Raw genomic sequence first — 16,020 nt, forward strand, 5'->3', positions numbered from 1 at the left:
ATATATATATATATATATATATATATATATATATATATATATATATATATATATATATATATATATATATATATATATATAAACTTAACAGTTTTATATTTCTCCATTCTCCATGTAATCTTTCTGTTCGCAATGCTTCATGGGACTGTAGTTCTTTCCCTTACTAAAGCAGTCAAGTACACAATCTTGTATTTTTGTCAGATTTTCAATTGCTTTTTTTGTACTTCATATTAAAGTTTGTAATGTTATGATTCACCTGATAGCTGGTTGACTTGGTTCACTTCACGGCTTATAACGCTTTAACAAAGAATTTTATTAAATCCCTCTGGGAGAAATGAATTGGAAAAATACTTCTAAAAACAACTCCGCTGACAGAGTGTGCACTAATGCACTCAATTGCGCGGTGGACGAGGATTTAATTAGAACTAAAAACAAACAAAAAGTGTTAAAAAAAACTACAAACAAGCTGCGAGACCTAAGGGGCTTGAGTGATTAATAATCAGTATCTGACCTGACAAAATATATTATTCAATGTTATCCACATTATATTTCATCTGCAACAACATTGTAAACTTTTATAAAGATAAGTTTGGTCATTAACTTTCAAATGCATCATGCAAACACATACGGAGAGTTCTCCACATGACTGCAGATCGACATGCCAGTACATTTCTTACGATAAGATAACAATGTGGTAGGACATTAAATTGAATGTGGAGTATTTTAACTGAGACAAGGTGATTGACAGGGCAGTTTAAAGTGTGACAGGACGCATGTAAGTAACAGAGCGGTCTGTTAAAGATGTAATTATGACAAAGCTGTACATGCTGTAATTACCGTAATTTCGAGATGACAACACGTGACGTTCTACTTGGAGCTGTTCCCGTCCTCGGACAAGGAATTAAGCATTTCTATGTCAACATTACCAATCCCTAAATTAAGACTGCAGCAGACAGATGGTACAGTGGTCACATGGTACAAGCAAGAACTTTTAAAAAATTTCCAGCATATAAATTCCAACTATGAGTCTTTACTATTTGAAATAGCATAATTACGCCAACTATGACATGGTTTTAACGCATCTTATGTTTTAAAGCTAGCCTACTATACTGCTACACACTCAAAAGTATGTACTTTTTCTTCTTTTTTAAGTATAAATAGTTTTAGGACATAGTATAAGTAGACGAATAGGGACGCAGCATATGATTCTATCCAGTTTGAGGATATCTAACACTATAGGTTTTCTAACACGGCTATATTTTGAGCCGAGTTTTAAACTCATTGTTTTGATTTGTCATTCTTTCCAATAATGAGGATCATGTTTCTGTGTGAGTTTGTAGTGTTCGGTACGACTTGAAAGTCTGGTCCTCAAGGTGCGGCCACATTGTTCAGCATTGTTTGTCAAATTTTTGTGGGTGAAATCCAGTCGTTTCTATAGGAATCCAAGCAACCGTGATTTTCATGTGAGGCTGAAAGATTTCCCCATGCAGTTGATCTAACAGATTAGCTGTGTTGACCAACAGAAGACTGCTTGGTTTGAAAGTGACTTCTATGTGAACGGTGCTTCGTACATCGCTACATTATGTATTCCAGTGCCGTGTATTCCAGCCTTAAACTGCCATTCTGCCACTAGCTAATCCACTGCAGTTAGCGCACTAAAATACACCCCCCCCTCCCCCTCTCCCAAAAAACCCAACAACAAATGAGGTGTTTCCTCAATCGAATCGTTCTTCAATGCTACACCGGGGTGACACTGAGGTCTTCAGACAAGGAAAAGCCAGAATCCCTGTCCCTCGTTGGCTTCTCTGACTGGGTGTACCTCCTTACATCCTCATGTCCGTAGCTAGCATGGCGCTTCACCAGAGGTTTGTGGGTAAGGGTCGTGGCCAAGCCAAGGGCAGCCAGAGAAGAAGTTGCTCCAGAGCTGGTGCTGGGCTCCACAGATTTGGACACAACTACCGGCAAACTCTCAGTCTCGTAGCTCTGCTCATCATACGCATAGTTTACGTTGCCACACGGGAAGCTCTGGAGTTTCGCCAAGTCCATAACAGCAGCAAGCGAGCTGCCCGTAGCGCCTGTTGGACCCTTCCGAGAGGGAGGCCCTGTAGGACTGGACGTGGTCTGGGAGGATACGGCAGACAGAGGTGGGGACGTTGAGGCATTTGCATTAACTACTACTCCAGGGTCCATGCGCTCTGAGGTAGAGGATGGGGCAGATGTGGATGTGGGGTTGCAAGACAGAGGCATGGACTGGGTGTGGCACAGAGCCATCTTCCCTCGTCCAAAGCTCTCCAAGACCCAAGAACCGTAGGTGGGGTTCCAAAGGTTTTTAGTCTTGTTCTTTAGCTTCTGGCTGCCTGACGAAGAACTGCTCCTGGAGCATGGCTGGTGATCCGGGACTTGAAGCCATTGTCCTGGACCGACTCCAGGAGCCGGAACCGGCTCAGCCCAACAGGGCTCCAATGTTTCTCGGTACGTAGCCACCTCCTGTGCAATATGGAGTGGCCTTTGTAACTGCAAACAGGGTTTGAGGGCCTGTGGGGCTGCACCAGTGATGCCCGGTCGAGGGGAAGCATCCTGAGACAAAGAGTGGGCCACTAGAAGAGGGGTCATACTGCCTGATCCTTCGGGACGGATCACAGTGCCACCTTCTTCTTCAACAGCAGGACCGTACTCCACTGGAAGAGGGGTGTTAATGACATCAGGGTCCTGGCATGACAGATAAGTAAAAACAACACTATTCATTTAAGTCAGGGGCTTTCATTTATTAATATAATAATCATGATGATTATTATACATCTTGAGTTTACAAGATTAAGAAATAAAATAACAAATCTGCATGTACTTTTGTGAAGATTTTTTTTTTTTTTTTTTTTTTTTTACATTGTATTTATTGGGTTTTAATATTACATTTCAGTACAAAATAGGGATAGACAGTACAGATCTTTCTCATCTTGCCACTTTAAATAAATATTTATAAAATATTTGACACCAATACTTTTTTTTACTATTTAAAATATTTAAATTCTAAACGTTTGTAATAACATGCTTAATATTTTTCTTAAACCATGTAAATGGGTCTTTATACACAATATATAGCTGTCTTTATATTTAACAAAAATATAAATATGTTAAATTCAAACTCTGTTATACCTGTGTACAGTAGTTGATCCTCTCTAAAATAGTAGTGAAGTTTGGCCGGTGTTCTGGGCAGTGTTGCCAACACTGTGTCATGATCCGATAACTAAAAGGGAACAAAATCCAAAACACTGTTGATTATAATTACTAAAACAAATTAGGCATATTTCACTAATGCTACAGCAGAGCAAAAAAATATATAGACAGCCACCAATTGTGCAAGTTCTCCCACTTAAAAAGATGAGAGAGGCCTGTAATTTTCATCATAGGTACACTTCAACTATGAGAGACAGAATGAGAAAATCACATTGTCTGATTTTTAAAGAATTTATTTGCAAATTATGGTGGAAAATGAGTATTTGCTCACCTAGAAAAAAGCCAGATTTCTGGCTCTCAGACCTGTAACTTTTTCTTTAAGAGGCTCCTCTGTCCTCCACTCGTTACCTGTATTAATAACACCTGTTTGAACACGTTATCAGTATATAAATACCTATACAGGTATTTACCAGTATATATACCTGTCCTCCACAATCTCAAACAGTCAGACTCCAAACTCCACTATGGCCAAGACCAAAGAGCTTTCAAAGGACATCAGAAACTAAATTGTAGATCTGCACCAGGCTAGGAAGACTTATTCTGCAATAGGTAAGCAGCTTGGTGTGAAGAAATCAACTGTGGGAGCAATTATTAGAAAATGGAAGACCTACAAGACCACTGATAATCTCCCTCGGTCAGGGGCTCCATGCAAGATCTCACCCAGCGGGGTCAAAATGATCACAAGAACAGTAAGCAAAAATCCCAGAACCACACAGGGGGACCTAGTGAATGATCTGCAAAGAGCTGGAACCAAAGTAACAAAGGCTACCATCAGTAACACACTACGCCACCAGGGACTCAAATCCTGCAGTGCCAGACATGTCCTCCTGCTTAAGCCAGTACATGTCAGGGCCCATCTGAAGTTTGCTAGAGAGCATTTGGATTATCCAGAAGAGGATTGGGAGAATGTCATATGAAACCAAAATAGAACTTTTTGGTAAAAACTTAACTTGTCGTGTTTTAAGGAGAAAGAATGCTAAGTTGCACCATACCTACTAGGAAGTATGGGGGTGGAAACATCATGCTTGTTGCATGAGGCAGTTTTTCTGCAAAGGGACTGACAACTAAAGGAAAGAATGAATGAATGAATCTCCATCCATCAGCAAGGGCATTGAAGATGAAACATGGCTGGGTCTTTCAGCATGACAGTGATCCCAAACACACTGCCCGGGTAACGAAGGAGTGTCTTCTTAAGAAGCATTTCAAGGTCCTGGAGTGGTCTAGCCAGTCTCCAGATCTCAGCTCCATGGAAAATCTTTGGAGGGAGTTGAAAATCCATGTTGCCCAGCAACAGCCCCAAAACATCACTGATCTAGAGGAGATCTGCATGGAGGAATGGGCCAAACTACCAGCAACAACGTGTAAAAACTTTGTGGTGACTTACAGAAAATGTTTGACCTCTGTCAATGCCAATAAAGGGTATATGGACAAAGTATTGAGATTAATTTGTTATTGACCAAATACTTATTTTTCACCATAATTTGCAAATAAATTCTTTAAAAATCAGACAATGGGATTTTCTGGATTCTTTTTCTTCTCATTCTGTCTCTCATAGTTGAAGTGTACCTATGATGAAAATTAAACTTGCACAATTTGTGGCTGACTAAATACTTTTTTGCCCCACTGTATACAGCTTCTAACAATACATTTTTCACTTACATTTAGTTATATTTACATTGATTTAAAGGTACACCATGTAATTTGTGTTGCGAGTACATCATGAATACATTTTCCAAACAGTGTTTTTGTCTTATCCTGAATAACTATGGTATGCCTATAATAAGTGCTTATATTCAAATTATTTTATACCTTGCGGGACGGCAACCGCTGCGGAGTAGCCCAATACCTGTCTGACATGTACATAAACAGCGAGTTGCTCCGTCTATAATGTTCTTTCTGACACATGCTGTTTTGTTTATTAACCGATGGAGCGACAAAAGTAACATAGTGTACCTTTTAAGTTCAGGTTAGGGCTAAGTTCCATTTACAATCTGCTATTGTTACTTACACAGGCCCTGGGCAGCTCTTAGGAGGATCCATACGACCCCCACCTGTTACAAACTCCAGTACTTCCTGATTGGTCTTGCAGGGATAAGGCATGTATCCAAGAGAGAAAATCTCCCACAGCAGTACCCCAAAAGACCTGCAGATGGAGACAAAATGTATTTAATGACTAACAACTCGAATGTCTGGCCTCTGGTCCCTGCAGCTGAAACAAACAAACAAACAAACAAACAAACAAACAAACAAACAAACACACACACACACACAGCAAAACTACAAAAGTTAATAAATTAGAGTTTTTAAGAGTGAGTAATTATACATACACAGTGCATTTCAATTTATTTTACCTTAATCTTGCACTTATCATTAATCACTTGCATAAACTATAATTCTTTTTAACCATTTCTTACAAAAGAAGGTCTTTTAGTAAACTGATATTACCAGGTGTCAGTCTTGCAAGTAAAAATTCCCTCTAGAAAGGCTTCAGGTGGCATCCACTTCACTGGCAACATGGCACGTCCACCCTTCCTATAGTAACTCGCCCTGTAATGCAAAAATACTCCTTTGTTAAAACGCAATGCCTGCACTCAAAAGGTACTAAACTACAATAAATAAATCAGTAAATAAAAAGCATGCAAGATAAAGCACCTATAAATATCTCGAGCCATCCCAAAATCTCCAATTTTAGCTACTCTCTCTGGACCAGGACAGGTCAAAAGACAGTTTCGTGCTGCAATGTCCCTGAAACACACAACAGACATACATGCTTGACTTATATGTGTGCAAGACATCAAGGACAAAGGCTACAGTGAGTTAATAACGTATACATATTCACTGAAGAGCGATTTCCACTTATTTTGACAATGAAGGCTATTTCAGGGCAAAGTCAGTCAGGTTTGGCAGTGAGAACTCACCTGTGAATGAAGTGGTTCTCTTCTAGGTAGCGACAGCCAAGTGCAATGTCTCTGGCCATATGCAGAAGCTCCAGCATACTTAGAGAAGACGGCTGGTTCTGTGGGAAGACAAGATGCTAATTTTTCCGTTTGGTGTGCGGTGGTTTTTTAAAATGAGGCAAAGTTTTTACTTTCTAATTGTCAACTTATTTTCAGCAGTCATCAAGCGGTGATGCGAATTTTGTCATCAGAAGAGTACGCGTAGTTTGCGCATGCGCATTAAATGTTTTTTAAAAAGAGATTGCTTAAAACTACATATGCGTCAAACGCCTGCTTAAGCGAACAAGTCAAATGAATTATACTTTGCTGTGCGTCAGACTGTGTAAAAACAAAGTTTAATTTCTGCTTTATATACATCCTAAGCTGATCGCTCACTAAGTCATCATGTTTTCTGGTCATATCAAGTTTGATTTTGACATGACAGCGGTGAAATGGCTGAGCTGTTTACTTACTTAGTCTTTCCATTAAACTGGACTGCGCTTTCAACAGACCCTATGGCCATCCAAAGTGCTTTACATGTTGCCTCACATTCACCCATCCATACACTCATTCATACACGGACATTTACCATTCCATTAATGGCATCAGTCTTCATTCAGGCCAATAAGAATGTGCACAAAAAATAAGAGGTGGGATTTATTGCGCAAACCAATCCAAACATAATCAATCATATCCAATCACTTCACGAGGGAAGCATTGCCTCCTCTAATGTGACTTTCCCCCATTCATTCTCAGTTACCCCCCACTAAACCCACCGCACCTATTAGTTGTGTAACCTTAACTGTTGGACACTTTATACTTTTACTTTATAAAAACGAGTGACTTATACACTTTTTAATGTCACTTTTTTATATTTATCATCCATGAGGAGGCACTAACTCCCTTTACCCTTGCTTATCTTCCCTCTCCTAATAATAAATGCCACATGGTTTAATATGATTTTATTTCTAATGCAAAGTAAGCTCCACGCATAAAAGCAAAAACGTGTAGTAAACTGGGAAACAGAGGACAGTATAAAGTGTATACACACAAAAACACTCACAGTTCTGGGTCGGTTTAGTCTCAAGAAGCTCTTCATGTCTCCTCCTGTCATGAGCTCCAGCAGAATGAAGCGAGGCAGGATCTGCAGACTGACTCCGATACAGCGCACAATGTTCTGATGGCTGAACTTACTGCAGGCACAAAAGGGTGAAGAAATAAACCCAACTGAACAACTGAATGGAAGAAAGGGTCAGCTTGACTTTCACACAATGCAACAATAATAAGGTCATTTTAAGTGATGTCTGTGAATATTTTATTGTTTCAATTATTGCTAAATGTAAAATATTTAGTTTATAATGGTTTATATATAATATTAAGCACATTGAGGACTATTCATATTATCATAAAGCACCTTGAAACGAAGAAAAACATATGTCTGAGTCAATGCCAAATGAAAATCAAAATATCCGCTGGTATGGAAACACTGATCTAGCCCATGCAAATGAAGTATGAAGGATATGATGTTGATTATTACAGCACAGTTTGCTCAGAAGACTATGAACCACTGAAAAACATCTGTTGCCTGAAGACGATGCCATATGCTCAAAAACAAACAACAAATGTTAACCTGCTAATTGTAACAAACGTTTTAAAAAAGCAAAGAGAATGATTTCATAGCCTAAAGTGAGTTTTACTGAGAGCAGAGGAGTTGAATGAAAATGAGTTCATTTTCTGTCTGTCACACACATGTGCGGTCAAAGCAATGATGTATGTGTGTGTGTGTGTATGTGTGTGTGTGTGCGTGCGTGCATGTTACAGCCAAGCATACCTCATAATCAAAGCCTCCATTAGGAAATCCATCTCATCCTGCTCAGAACAGATTTCTGGAAGAGTCTGTAAGAAGGATGAAGAGAGAGAATCAATTATGATTATCCAGAAACCGCTTTCAAAGGCAAAGGCAGATCTGGGAACACTCACCTTTATAGCAACCTGCATGGCTGTGTTTTCTCCATTCATACCCAAAACCTGTCCTTCATACACTTCCCCAAAGGCACCGTGTCCCAAAGCCCTAAAGTCAAAGACCCCAATCAGATATTACTCACGTGTAAATATGGAATACATTTCCAGTACTTTCACATTTCATCAAATAATATTGAAGGAATATTACGGGTAGAATAGGATTGTTACACACTGCAAAAGTGCAAAACTGTCAGCACATTTTCTGTTTGTTTTATGCTCATCAGTCTACATTATTTTTTGCTATTATACATGTCAGATATGCTTTCAACAGAGCTCAACATGTATTTAACAATAATATTATAACTAATAATAACTGGACCAGTGCAACATTTGGCCAGTTGCATAAACAGCCACTATGCTAAGACTTTTTCTTTCTAAAGCTGGGGCAACACTAAAATACGTATGAGACCACAAACATGACGATAAAAAATGAGTGTGTGGAGTGCCGCAATGTGATCAGAAAAGTACACCACACACAAACAGATTCCATTCAAAAACAACAGAGTCCCGTCTGTGAAGGACATCTTGCAAAATCAGCATGTTGAATATTCTTACGAGCAGATTCAGTCACTCTTAATGCACCTCACTCTACATGAAATCTGATAAAATAATCTGTAGAACCATCAAGATAATCTGGACTTTAACAACGATTCTTGGAAGAAGGAGAAATCAATTGTGGGATGCACATCCAGGGCACGAAGCTCCCGTTCCACCACATCCCAAAGATGCTCTATTGGGTTGAGATCTGTTGACTGTGGGGGCCATTTTAGTACAGTGAACTCATTGTCATGTTCAAGAAACCATTTTGAAATGGTTCAAGCTTTGACATGGTGCATTATCCTGATGGAAATAGCCATTAGAGGATGGGTACATGGTGGTCATAAAGGGATGGACATGGACAGAAACAATGCTCAGGTAGTCCATGTCATTTAAACGATACCCAATTGGCACTAAGCGGCCTAAAGTGTGCTAATAAAACATCCCCCACACCATTACACCACCACCACCAGCCTGCACAGTGGTAACAAGGCATGATGGATCCATGTTCTCATTCTGTTTACGCCAAATTCTGACTCTACCATCTGAATGTCTCAACAGAAATCGAGACACATTAGACAACATTTTTCAAGTCTTCAACTGTCCAATTTTGGTGAGCTTGTGCGAATTGTAGCCTCTTTTTCCTATTTGTAGTGGGGATGAGTGGTACGCGGTGGGGTCTTCTGCTGTTGTAGCCCATCAGCCTCAAGGTTATGCATGTTGTGACTTTCACAAATGCTTTGCTGCATACCTCGGTTGTAACGAGTGGTTATTTCAGTCAAAGTTGCTCTTCTATTAGCTTGAATCAGTCAGCCCATTCTCCTCTGACCTCTAGCATCAACAAGGCATTTTCACCCACAGGACTGCCGCATACTGGATGTTTTTCCCTTTTTCACACCATTCTTTGTAAACCCTAGAAATGGTTGTGTGTGAAAATTCCAGAAACTGAGCAGATTGTGAAATACTCAGACCGGCCCATGTGGCACCAACAACCATGCCGCGCTCAAAATTGCTTAAATCACCTTTCTTTCCCATTCTGACATTCAGTTTGGAGTTGAGAGCATTACATTGTACTTGGCATTTGAATATAAACAAGTAGGCCAAATGATTTAAAAAAACAAACAGATGCAGATTCTGTGTTCTGTACCTGGTAATGACTTGGCAATTTTCCAGATACCAGCTTTGAACTTTAACCACCTTAACGTTGTTAAAGGGATAGTTCACTCAAAAATTTGAATTACCTCATGATTTAGACTTCTTTTAAAAAAATCTTACAGAGCCCACACATTTGAATAGTACCGTATATCTGCACAGTATAGATACCTGAGGAGGGTGATGTTCTTACGTGGCACCTCCTTAAGTTCACTCAGTGAGGCCGCCTTGCCAGCAAAGCAGTAGTTGGGGTTGTAGTCGGTCATTATGGTGGACGAGCGAATTTTGCTAAGCTTGTACTCTGGGCTCTGCAGACGAATTCTGACCGCATGCAGGTGGTTCTTCTTACGATAATAGACTGCAAAGAGAAAAACACACAAGGAATCAGCAAAAGTGATTATGCTTTTAAGAAGTTCTCTTTAGGAGTAAATCCACCTGCTTAATTTGCATAATTATTGGTCTCAGGGTATGATGTGCATAAGATGAAAGTGATGCATCCTTAAAGTGTCTTTCAATAGCTTTCAACATGAAGGTAATTTTCTCAGAGAAACAACCATGTGCACTTATTTCTCACCATGGAATTCTATCAAGATGACAAAATTGTGCATTTTAAAGCCCCTCAGATGAGGGTTGTAGCTCTGGGCCTGTCAGCAAGCGATCGGGCAGGGTGGACTCACCCTCAGTGGAGGCTGCCCATTTCCCCAATGCAGGTTGGTAGTCTGCTGGGGAGGGCGCTGCGTGGAGGTGAGAGGTCCCCTTTTGCCGTCGGGCTGCTGGCGCAGTGGCGCGAAGCGAAGCCGGCAGGAAGTTGACCAGGTGTTAGGGGTGCAAGAGGGAAAGCCCGAGCAAAGACTACCAACCTACATGGGGGAGATCTCAGGGGAAGACACACAATTAGCATCCAGTGGAGCTTTGCTAACTTAGGACCCAGAGATCGTGCTCTGCTGTTTATATTTAAGTTTTGAGGTGGTTTTGTGTGCAAGGAAGTATCATGTGCAGAATATACAAAATAACCTTTTTTTCTTTTCTTTCAGAAACATGCTTCAAATGTCTTTTTAGAGGTCATTTTCACTTCTCTAATGATTTGTGTTATGACAAGTCTTTATTTATCTTACAAATACATATAAAACATGTCATGGCACAGCATTGTACAGTTAGTGCACAAGTCAATATATTGTTTTAAAATCAAACATGAGGATACTTGATATTAAGCATAGTTATTAAAAAAATAAAGCATTTATAATGATGAGAGACTATCGCATATACATAAAGTTAGACCACTGTGACAGACAGGGCATATTAAGGCATATCTCAATCACATTTAAAGACTTTGGGAAATTGAGTTCACCAGGATTCTAAATGAAAATGACAGTAATAGTGATTTTTTAGAATGCATATTTATTTATTTATTGACATTAAAGTGATGATTTCTTTCTATTCTAACAAGCCTACTGCCTACAAGTTATGTTTTAATGCTTGGTTTTCATTTAAGTATAGAAAATGTTAGAAAAAACAAACAAAACAATACTGATATTTATATTATCAGCTATTATATTATGTTATCATAATCTGTTTATAGCCAATAAAATGAGTGATTATATGCAATAAAGCAATTATCAATATAATCATCAAGATCTGCTGGTGCATCCCAACTTCCCAAGTCATTGCTTTTTACGAAATGTATAAATGAATCTAGAAGGACTTTGACCATTTTTTGTTTCCCTTTATGAGAGGTAAATTCAAAAGGTCAGTATGTTGGACCACCACCAGCGCATTGGAAGCATTATACATTTATTTCCATAAAAAAAAAAAAAAAAAAAATTCATGATATCCTCATTTATTCCACAAGATGCTCACATTTATAGGGACAGTGCATTATGACACCCTCAAAATTCCCTCACTGTCCTGTACTGAAAAATCAACCTTTTCTTTAAAACATAAAATGTTGTTGCAAGTACAACACACAACAAGTTAAATAGCAGCAACTGTAATTAAGATACTGGTCAGCACGCATTTACAAAAAAGCCCATGAGTAAGGCTAAAGTTAGTTTTGACAATTATTTGGCTTAATTGTTTATTTACATTCATTAATATCAAAGTCCATGTTTTAAGGTTAATAGCAGTCCCTGTCTTATTTCCCTACTCATTCCTTTAAGGGGTATCGTGCAACACTACATATAGTAGTTAGATCAAAAACAAGCAAGCAATTTGTACAAATATAATAACATTTAAAAAAAAGCCAAAGATAACACAACCAGATTTTTTTTTTTCATTACACCGAGTGTGAAATTAAATAAACAGCGAGAGCAGCAGACGGAATGATGAGAAATAAGTAAATATCTGTGGATATTGCCCCAGATCTAAATGGCAGTTAACTTTTTTAGCATGGCTTAAAGCTTCTGTAATACACATGAATGTATTTGATAGTTTTTTTATAAAGGGGGTGAAGATTCATGCAATTCATATTATCCCATGTATGAACACTACAGTTCAAAAGTTTGGGGTCAGTAAGATTTTATAATGTTTTTGAAAGCGGATTCTTATGCTCACAAAGGCTGCATCAAATGCAGTAAAACAGCACACATTTTATATATTTTGTGTTTTATTAGTAATTTATTAATGTGATGGCAAAGCTGAATTTTTAGCATCATTACTCCAGTCTTTAGAGTCACATAATCTTTCATAATATATTATTATTATTATAACAGTTGTGCTGTTATAAATGTCTTTACGAATGCTTTTGAAAAATGTTATGCCTCCTTGTTGAATAAAAGTATTAATTCTGAAAAAAAAAAATCTTACTTAAAGGGGGGGGGGGGGTGAAATGCTGTTTCATGCATACTGAGCTTTTTACACTGTTAAAGACTTGGATTCCCATCCTAAACGTAGACAAAGTTTCAAAAACTAATGCTGGACGTTTGATGGAGTATTTCTGTGTCAAAAATACTCCTTCCGGTTTCTCACAAGTTTCTGAGAGTTTTTTTCGAGTATGGCTCGACTTGACGTTAATAGACCGGAAGGTCCTTGTATGGGCCGTACGGGCTCTTCTCCCGTGAAGGTGCGCGCGTGACTAGAGTGAGAGAGGAAATGCACGCCCGTAAACACTTCTGTCGGTTATAGTCCGCGCCGCGCTCCACTTCATTCCTCCACTTTGACGTCGAGCGACTTCAATGCTTCAGCACAGCATTCCGGGAAGGCAGCGCTGCATTTGAACGGATCTGAACGCAGAAATGACGGGAAACTTCACAACATCGCATCGCAAAGTGGATCTCCACACTCCAAAGAAATGTGTTTTTGACGGAGCGGTTCCAGCGATAAAGGTTCGGTCCTGCTTTGGAAGCAGCCGGTGAGTAAAACTGCTTCAAATGTCTCTGCTGTTGCTTATCGTCGCGTGAGTAAACATCAGTAAACGGCACGATCGCGAGCTTCGTCATTCAAATGCGCTAACGGACTTCATTGTTGTTCTATGTATAATGTTACACTAGTCTGACGTGCAAAACCGTTTTGCTTGCTACTGCTAAGGTTTAGTCGCATACAATAGTCCATAAACCGAATCATGTCCTCATAAACGGCGAGTAAAGACACAAATGTTGACAGGCCACTAAATACAGTACATACCACAGAGACGGATGTCCTGCTGTTGCTGTTTCTATTTCAGCCTCCGAATTAGATTCTGGATCATATCTATTAGCTGAGATCGATAGCAAGGGTTTCTCCACGCTTGAGGACGTCACCGCTTTGCGCATTCGTCATTCTTTCTCTCTGCCCACATGATACGCCTCCAGGCGCTCGTTTTTTTCCGGAAAGACTCTGTACAGCCTATATTTCTTTTATAAATATAATAAATCTAAAGACTTTTCGGAGATATGAAGGATGCAATACTACTCTATAGGTACTCAAGATTGACATGAGATTGACTGAAACTGAGTGTTTCACCCCCCCTTTAAGCCAAATTTTTGAACAGTAGTGTATGTCACTTGTTATTGTATTATTTGTGCCTTTTCCCACAGTATTAAAGTGCTATATTGAATATGGCCACATAATTGTCAATATGTTTTTTTTTCATGTCACAGTTTTGTTCATGTTACATGTTTTAAGCTGTTAAAACCCTTTTCTTTAAGGATTTTTTGTAATAATGAAACACTAATGCCCAGTGGCTCCAACAATTTAGGTTATTTTTTGTACTTGTAAAATAATTATAGGGTTAAAAAAAAAACACTAACGTTTATCATTTCTGCTGCCTTTCCTGTTATTATTGCTTCTACCAGGTCTAAAAGCACTGATGTTGCACTTGCCTGAATGTTCTCTTTTGGGAAATGCAATTTTACACTAAATCTGTCCTGCAATGTCACAAGGACCTAAACAAAGCATGTCAGAGACGATGGAATGTTGATGGCACAGAGTTGACGCAGAACTGGAAGAATCTCTTACTGAGCATGAGGCTGGCACAGGTGAGAACGACACCCGTAACTACTGTGGACGCGATCACCGCCAGGATAAATATCAGGGATGGGGGTCCATCTACCAGAGAGCCCAATGGAACAACTGGAGGATGACATAATGAGTGATGAATTAGATATATTTCAGACAAAGGTGTTTTTAGAGAAAGTTGAGGGCAAATAGACACAGGCTGTTTAGGTACCTATGCAGGTGACATTGTCCGGTGCAAGAACTTCGTCGCTGTCACACAGGCAGAGAGTGAGTCTGGTATCTTCATTACGCTTACAGCTCTGGGTCTGACAGTGGCTACAATTCAGATACACCTCGATCTCAGCTTCCCCGTGACTCTCCATGGCTAGAACACATAAAGTACATCAATATTGCACAGTAACCGTGCAAAACCTTCAGTCTAGGGAGCCGCCTTGTTACCATTATCTAATTTAAATACAGTTCGTAATAAAAATATTTGTAATACTTATTATAGAATTAATCAAAATGATCATCACATAATATAATGCTAAACAAATTATTAGTAAATTAACAACCAACTAGTTTTTTGAAAGTGCCCCTATTATGCTTTTCAGATATTACTTGTCATGTAGTTTGTAATATAGCTGTTTGTGAATACAAAAGGTCCACAAAGTTTTAAAGAAGGAATAAAGTTATTGTTCTCCAAAAGAAAGAATCAATTCTGAACTGCCTGAAACGAGCTGTCAGTAATTCCATTTTACTTCCGGCTTAAACCTACATTTGTAACAAATATGCATAATGTCAGCCTATAGTATTCATTAGCAGCCCACACACAATGATGGCATCGGGTGAATGTGATTTCACCCTGTACAACATGTTCATGAAATAAACGTCTTTGTTGATCCTAGAACAAACCAGAGTTCACAGTTTATGTCAAATTTATGTTTACGACAAGGGTTAGATGCTTCTACGTCAGTGTTATCTAACTTTGATTTTAGGGATAGTGTTAGGATTAGGAGAAGCGACAGGGTTAGGACTAGGTTTTTGGACAGACATTTTGTTCCAGGGTCAACATCATATGTCGATCCAGAAACATGTCTTACTTGGCAATATCACGGTGACCGACGCCATCATTACTGTTCGTATCACAGTGTATACAATTTCTGAGGAATCCTCCGGACCTGAAATTCAGATATGGTAATGTCGTTTCATTTCCGACGCAAGCTGTATGCGGTAGACCAATCACTACAATCCTTGATCAAACCTTTTTAGACACTCTGAGAAAAGAGGTGATGTTGTAATGTGTGTTATGAGAACATTCAAGTGCTTTTTGACCTCAGATGAATGTAAACCTGTTGTTGGAGACCTCCTAAACAAAGTTAGGAACCTTCAAAAAACAAAAGGCATAATAGGGGCGGTTTAAGATATTTTCATTTATAATATTTAAGCACTATTTGTTAATGACTTAATAATAAAAGTTATCATGAAGTACAACATAAAAGCTGTGCTTGGCCTTACAAGCAATAGTCAGTCTAAATTCTGGCCCTTTAACTCCAAACACACTTGCGGTAATAAACGGTGGCGCCAACTTTAATAAGTCACATAAAGCCTTCTATTATCTACCACGAGTTACATTTTCTCAATTTCACATTTATTATTGAATCACTGTGAGTGCGTGTGTGCGTGTGTGCTGCCTGTTGTTGTTGAACTTCTATGATAAAAACAATCT

The 16,020-nt window shown here is 39.0% G+C and overlaps 1 protein-coding gene across 1 annotated transcript in view; it reads right to left on the bottom strand.

The window, feature by feature from the left end:
* Positions 1–80: 80 nt before the first annotated feature.
* Positions 81–16,020, bottom strand: part of ltk (leukocyte receptor tyrosine kinase) — a 54,852-nt gene continuing 38,912 nt past the window's right edge. The window contains exons 18-29 of the mRNA XM_067455266.1: positions 14,524–14,676; positions 14,313–14,426; positions 10,053–10,239; positions 8,151–8,241; positions 8,002–8,066; positions 7,234–7,363; positions 6,153–6,250; positions 5,887–5,979; positions 5,680–5,781; positions 5,243–5,377; positions 3,154–3,244; positions 81–2,709 (exon numbers count right to left, since the gene is read on the bottom strand). Of these exons, the coding sequence (XP_067311367.1) occupies positions 1,738–2,709; positions 3,154–3,244; positions 5,243–5,377; positions 5,680–5,781; positions 5,887–5,979; positions 6,153–6,250; positions 7,234–7,363; positions 8,002–8,066; positions 8,151–8,241; positions 10,053–10,239; positions 14,313–14,426; positions 14,524–14,676 (2,231 nt within the window). The 3' untranslated portion in view covers positions 81–1,737. The remainder of the gene's footprint in view (positions 2,710–3,153; positions 3,245–5,242; positions 5,378–5,679; positions 5,782–5,886; positions 5,980–6,152; positions 6,251–7,233; positions 7,364–8,001; positions 8,067–8,150; positions 8,242–10,052; positions 10,240–14,312; positions 14,427–14,523; positions 14,677–16,020) is intronic.

Source organism: Pseudorasbora parva, chromosome 10, assembly GCF_024679245.1.
Source record: "Pseudorasbora parva isolate DD20220531a chromosome 10, ASM2467924v1, whole genome shotgun sequence".
Lineage (NCBI taxonomy): Eukaryota > Metazoa > Chordata > Actinopteri > Cypriniformes > Gobionidae > Pseudorasbora > Pseudorasbora parva.